The sequence below is a fragment of the Pipra filicauda genome, unplaced genomic scaffold, assembly GCF_003945595.2.
Source record: "Pipra filicauda isolate LSUMZ 115617 unplaced genomic scaffold, ASM394559v2 scaffold172_size1731463_pilon, whole genome shotgun sequence".
NCBI classification, from domain to species: domain Eukaryota; kingdom Metazoa; phylum Chordata; class Aves; order Passeriformes; family Pipridae; genus Pipra; species Pipra filicauda.
Window position 1 is genome coordinate 105875 of NW_024104240.1, and position 5835 is coordinate 111709.

General features: G+C 60.9%; 1 protein-coding gene across 2 annotated transcripts; it reads right to left on the bottom strand.

Annotated features, from left to right (window-relative positions):
- Positions 1–211: 211 nt before the first annotated feature.
- Positions 212–5216, bottom strand: CDKN1A (cyclin dependent kinase inhibitor 1A). Of its 2 annotated transcripts, XM_027728835.2 has the most exons (3): positions 5152–5216; positions 2316–2729; positions 212–1568 (listed from the first exon to the last, which is right to left on the bottom strand). In XM_027728835.2, exons 2-3 carry the CDS (start codon positions 2719–2721, stop codon positions 1519–1521), a joined length of 456 nt encoding a protein of 151 aa, XP_027584636.1. In that variant the 5' UTR covers positions 2722–2729; positions 5152–5216; the 3' UTR covers positions 212–1518. The 2 variants fall into 2 exon arrangements, with proteins under 2 accessions (XP_027584636.1, XP_039235601.1); XM_039379667.1 differs by lacking the exon at positions 5152–5216 and having other exon boundaries at positions 2316–4134.
- Between the last annotated feature and the right edge of the window lie 619 nt (positions 5217–5835).

The following is a 5835-nucleotide window of genomic DNA, read 5'->3' on the forward strand; positions in this document are numbered from 1 at the left end:
ACCAGACCCCTGTCCTAAGGCAATGGGGTTAAAAAAACGTGCCATAAGCCCTGTGCTTATCCCTCTCAGCCCTCACAACAGCAGCTCTCAGCTCAGGGCTGCACCCCCAGAGGGACCCCCAGCCTCCAGAACCAGGCAGGGACCCAGAGCACCTTCCTCCCCACAGCCAGGCCCTGCTCCCAAATATTCCCATTAACCCAGAGACACCAACTCCCTTACACAAGGCAAGTGTTTATTGAAAGTTAACATTTGTAGACAAACATGTATCTCCATTTCCCCACGTACACTTAATAGTATTATTTTTAATATAAATAAACATTTAGTGCTGGGAGCTTGGCAGCTTCACCAACAGCAAAGTGCATCGTGGTGCAAGGTGAGAGGTCAACCCCATCCCTTTCCTTCCTGGGACCATCTTGCACCAGTTTCCAGAGTCCAAATCCAGCAGAGGAGGAGATGAACCCCATGAAAGTGCTGAGACCCGACAGTGTAGAGTCCCTCAGGAGCAGGGACTCATCCTTCAGTGCTGGGACTGAGCAGCCTTTGCTCCAGGCCATCCCAGAGGTGACCAAAGTCCTTGCTCTGCAGAGCCAGGTGAGGGTCCTCTCCCCTCAGCCCCAAAGGAGAAAAAGTCCAGAAAAACAAGCTACAATTCCTATTTCAGCATCATCCCCAGAGGAGCCCAACAGAGCCAGAGCAGGGGCTCCCCGGCCCGGTGTCAGTGTTGGAGGAGGCAGGAATGTGAGGGCAAACAGTACCACTCAAGCCAACAACAAGGTAAGAAAGTGGGATTTTGGGCCAGTACAGCACAGGGGATCCCAAAGCCTCCCAGGCAGTGTTGGGCCCCCAACTACTGTTCCAACTGGGGGCCTCCAGTGGGTTTGTCACCTCCTGCCAGTGACAGCACCGGTGGGTCACCCCAAGGAAGGGCTGCCCAGGGAGCAGCTTCCTCTCCCAAGCAGCCGTAGGAAGGAGCAGCCTCCAGGTCACTCATGGACAAGTGCTTGGCACTGCTGGGTCCATCCTGCTGGACAGAGGGCACTCTCACTGCCAGCAGCCGGGGTGTCCTCAGGGCCAGGCTGTCTCAGGGCTCCTCAACCCACATCAGTGGCTTCGTCTTAAAGATATCTGGTGCCACCAGGTGGTTGGGACACAAGTGTCCCCCACGGCCAGCCCTCAGGCAGGGGACAGCAGGACGGTGCAGGGATGATGCTTGGCCCCACCACCACAGGGCAGAGGGCACTTCTGCACAGGCAGGGCAGTGCCTCAGTCCCACCAGGCCCATCTCAGTCCTCCTCCACCCCCAGTGTGGGGCTCCAGCCCTCACCAGAGGCTCCTCCTCTACATTGCACACAGTGAAGGTCCCTCGGGACCCCAGAGCTACTCATAAATAGGGAACTACAGACTCTACATTGCTTCATGCAGAACAGCTTACACAGCACAGGGTGGGGGGAAGCCACAGACCCCCCGTGCTCGGCAGCATCAGCAACTGTCCCCCATGGCAGAGGAGCCACCAACGTGTCACGGCTTGGGCTTGGCAGGGACGATCCTCCTCTTGGCACTGTAGAAGTCTGGAGGGCAGAAGGAAAGGGTTGGGAAGTGCCTCCAGCCTGCTGGGAGCAGTGGGGCAGGACGAGGAAGGTGTCCCCAGCGAGGCACCCCAAAATCAGCCAAGGGTTCCATCCTAGAGCTCCCCCACCCAAAGCTCCTGGGGAGAAGAGCCTGCATGTCTCGTCTCCACCATCTCTTCTGTTTGGTCTCACCCGTGTTTCCACCCCAGGCCCTGACCTGAGAGGGCAGAAATTTCTTAGGAAGAAATTTTTTACAGTGAGGGTGGGGGGCCCTGGCACAGGTTGCCCAGAGAAGCTGTGGCTGCCCCATCCCTGGAAGTGTCCAAGGCCAGGCTGGACAGGGTTTGGAGCAACCTGGGCTAGTGGGAGGTGTCCCTGCCCATGAGAGGGGGGTTTGGAACTAGATGATCTTTAAGGTCCATTCCAACCCCTTAATGTTCTGTGACTGGGTCTGGCCATAGGAACTGAAAGTGATGAACCATTTTGGGGCATCTTCACCTACAAAACCCACAAGCCCAATGGAATTCCCCTGCCTAACCCCCAGCAACCAAAAGGCACCCAGTTGGTGGCCTTTTTCCCCTTGGAAGGTGGGCCCTGCTCACCCAAGGGAGATCCATGGAAGGTGGTCTCCTCCCCATGCCCTGGAGGCAGGCAGGGCTCTGGCACCCAAGTCCCCTCTGTCTGTCCCTACCATGACACCAATGCCACCGAGCACCCACGGAGTGACACCAAGCCCCCAGCACTCACCTTTGATGGTGGTCTGCCCACGTTTCAAGCCCTGTGGGGAACCAGCCTTGTAAACCTCCGAGCTCTGCTGAGACTCCTCGGGGCGAATCCTGCCAACACAGTCCCTGGAGGGGACCTTGCGGACCAAGGAGCTCCTGCTGTCACTGCTGATGACAGCCCTGACCAGGCTGTGGGCCCCCTGGGGTGGCTGCTCAGCCAGGAAGATCCTCTCCCACTTGAAGGGTCCTTCCAAGGGAGTCTCCGTCTCAAAGTCGAAGTTCCAGCGCTGCTGAGCTTCTTCCAGTTGCTGCCTCAGCTTGTCCTCAAAGTCATTCTGGAGCTGGTCGTGGTCCACGGGGCCAAAGAGGTTCCTGCACACTTTGCTGCTGCAGGGTGTCTGCCCAGCCCTGCTGTGGGACAGGGGCATCGTGGCAGCTGGGGGGAAACCAGAGAGAGTTACCAGGTATTGGGAAAGCCAGGAGCAAACTCCAGGGTAGCGTGCTGGCTACCAGAGCAAAGCACACGGTAGCCAAGGTGGGACAAGCTGGGCTGGGCTCTGCAGTGAGCCAGCCCAGAGGGGACTGACACCCACCAGCTTCATCCAGACTTTGACTTTTGGGATTTTAGTGGCACCTTAGGCAGAGGCTTGAGCATGGCTGAGGTCACACACAGCCCAGGGAGATGCAGAAGGATGGGGAAGGTGCAGATGTCGACATTCCCCACATCCTTCCTCCAGCAGGGAAAGCCCTGTCAGGGCAGAGCATCCGGCACCTGGATGCTGCCACAGGCTCCATCCACAACCCCACTGCATTCCCACTTCCACACAGCCACAAGGCAAGCTGGCACACGGGCAAGTGAAGCAACAGGATGTTTTCCTGGCCAGTTTCTTCATCACAAGAACCCAGACCCAGTGGTAAGGAAACCTTTAAGCAACTGCAAGAACATGCCACAGGCTTGACCACTGTGCTAACCACCCTCCTTATCTGCAGGGAGCTGTTGAGTAACCAGAGACAAGACCTTGTTTGTTTTTTTTCAAATCGGTGCCAAAAGCCTTGACCTTCACAGTAATTGGCAAAGCCTTTCCTTCCGAGCAGTCCTTCCCCTGACACATGTGTGGGGATAATGGATCCCTCACACCACCCACGGTTATGAGGAACCTCAATATAGAATCAGAATTGTCGAGGTGGAAAAAAGACCTCCCAGATCATCGAGTCCAACTGATAAGACGAGCAATGCTCTGGGATTTGACAGCTTTCCAAGCTAAGGGTTGCCCCTGCTGGGACAGCCACACTCGTTAAAATTGTTTAAGAAAAAAAGATTCACGGAAATAAAATCCCTGCAAGACAGCTCTGACTGCCCAGCCAGTCTAGGACCCCCAAATCCAGACCATGAAAGACACCCCCACCCAGACTTTCACTCACACCCCCAAACTTCCACAAGGACGGGGTTCTCAGTCTCCTGCAGGGAGGATTGCTGCCCAAATTCAGCACCTGCAGCCCCTCTGGATCACCTGTGCCACATTTCTTTCCCAGATTCCTGAAAGTGTTCAAGGAATGACTGGACATGGCATTAATGCTCCAGTTTAGTTCACAAGGTGGTCTTCAGTCAAAGGCTGGACTCGATCTTGGAGATCTTTTCCAACCTAAATGATTCCATGATTCCATTACCAGGCACGTTGTGCCACTGGGCAGCTGAAGAGCCTCCAGCCCGGGGGCTGGGGGGGACCACGCTCTGTCCCGGGGGCCACCCCAACCCTGTGCCCAAGACTCAGCATCCCGGAGTAAAAATAGAAATCCAGCTTCCCTATCTCCTGGCAGTCTGAGCACACAAACAGGATGACCTCACTGCGAGGCAAGTCCCAGCATGTCCAGGCAAGCCCTGGCAGGTAGTGGGCGGGGGGGGGGGACGTGTTCCCACACCCTGACCAGACCCCCCCCAGCCCTCGCCGCCCGCGTCACGCGCCGATGTCCCGATCCTCGGGCCAACGACACGGCCCAGGTGCCACCCCGGAGCCTGGAGATAAAACCTCCGCCCTGACTCACGGCTGCAGATTTGCCAAAGCCACCAATGAGGGAGGGACGGACCGGGGCCGGGTCAGCGTCCCCTCCCTCGGGGCTGGCGCCGCTTCCAGCGACCTCTGCCCAGCGAGAGCTTTCGAGGCTCCCCGTACCCGGCTGGGGAGCCCCAAGATTTGGGCAAGGAAGTGGCAGGTGCTCGGCTGCGTTAGAGCCTCACCCGGCCGGGCTGGGCACCCCCGGGGACACACACACACCCCACTGGGGTCCACAGGCACCTGCGACAGCCAGGACCAGTCACACCAGTTCGGGGAAAGCTGGGGGGGGGGGGGGCAGGAGGGGCTGGGAGCACCCGCACCCGGGGGATGAAGCCGCTGAGCCCGCGCAGAGAACGGCCGGCTCACGACACCGATGGGGCCGAGGCGGGGCTGGCACGGGGGCGTCACGGGGGGGCTGACACGCGGGTGGCCGGACCCCGCGGGACGGCGGTCACGGAGGATGCTCGGCGGCGGGACCGCGCCCCGCACCGCGCCCCGCTCCGCCGCCACCGGGGGGCGAGCGCGGCCCGGCCCCGGCGGCCCCGCGCCCGCCCGGGGGGCTCCGGGGGCTCCCGGGGGTCCGCACCGACACCCCCGGCACCGGGCGCGGCCCCGCTCCCTCCCCGCGGCCCCGGGCGGAGCCGCCCCCGCTCCAGGCACCGGCAGCTCCCCGGGCAAACCGGCGCTTCCCCGGTGGAACCGGCTCCTCCCTCCCCGGCCAGCGAAGGGCCGGAGCCACCAGGACTAGGGAGGGAGGGGGAGGGAACGACTGGAAGCCACCGGGACCGGCGTCGCCGCACTCACCGTCAGGTCCCGCCGCGCCTCCCGGTGCCGCCGCCTCTCGCCGCCTTTATAGCGGAGAGCCGGGGCGGGGCGAGCCCGCCGCTCCCGCGTCGCCAGGGATTTCCCTCCCGGCCCCGCCCCGCCCCGGGCACCGCTCGCGTGTCCCCATAACCCACGTACCCCGTATGTGATCCCCCCACCGCCGCCGCCGTCCCGGTCCCCGGTCCCCAGCGGGACGGGATGGGACCCCGGGCACAGGGAGAGGGGACCCCCCCCCCCTTCTAGGGGGTGCGGGGACCTGGTATTAGGGGCTACAGGGGCCCCCGCGTTAGGAGGTCCAACGACCCCCTTCCTTAGGGGGTGCAGGGACCCGGCATTAGGGGCCACAGGAACCCCCCAGTTAGCACATACAGGGACCTCCTTCCTAGGGGGTTGCAGGGATCCCCCTGTTAGGAAATACAGGAACGTTGGGTGGGCTCAGGGCCAACCCCCAGTAAGGGATGGAGGGACCCCTCCCATCAGGGGATGTAGGGACCCCGTTCCTAGGGGGTTGCAAGGATCCCCCCATCAGGGGATACAGGGACGCCCCTGTTAGGAGATACAGTGACCCCCTTCCTAGAGGGGAGTTGGGACAGAGAGACCCCCCATCAGGGACACAGGGGGATAGGGAATACAGGATAGAGGATACAGGGAGCCCTCAGCAAT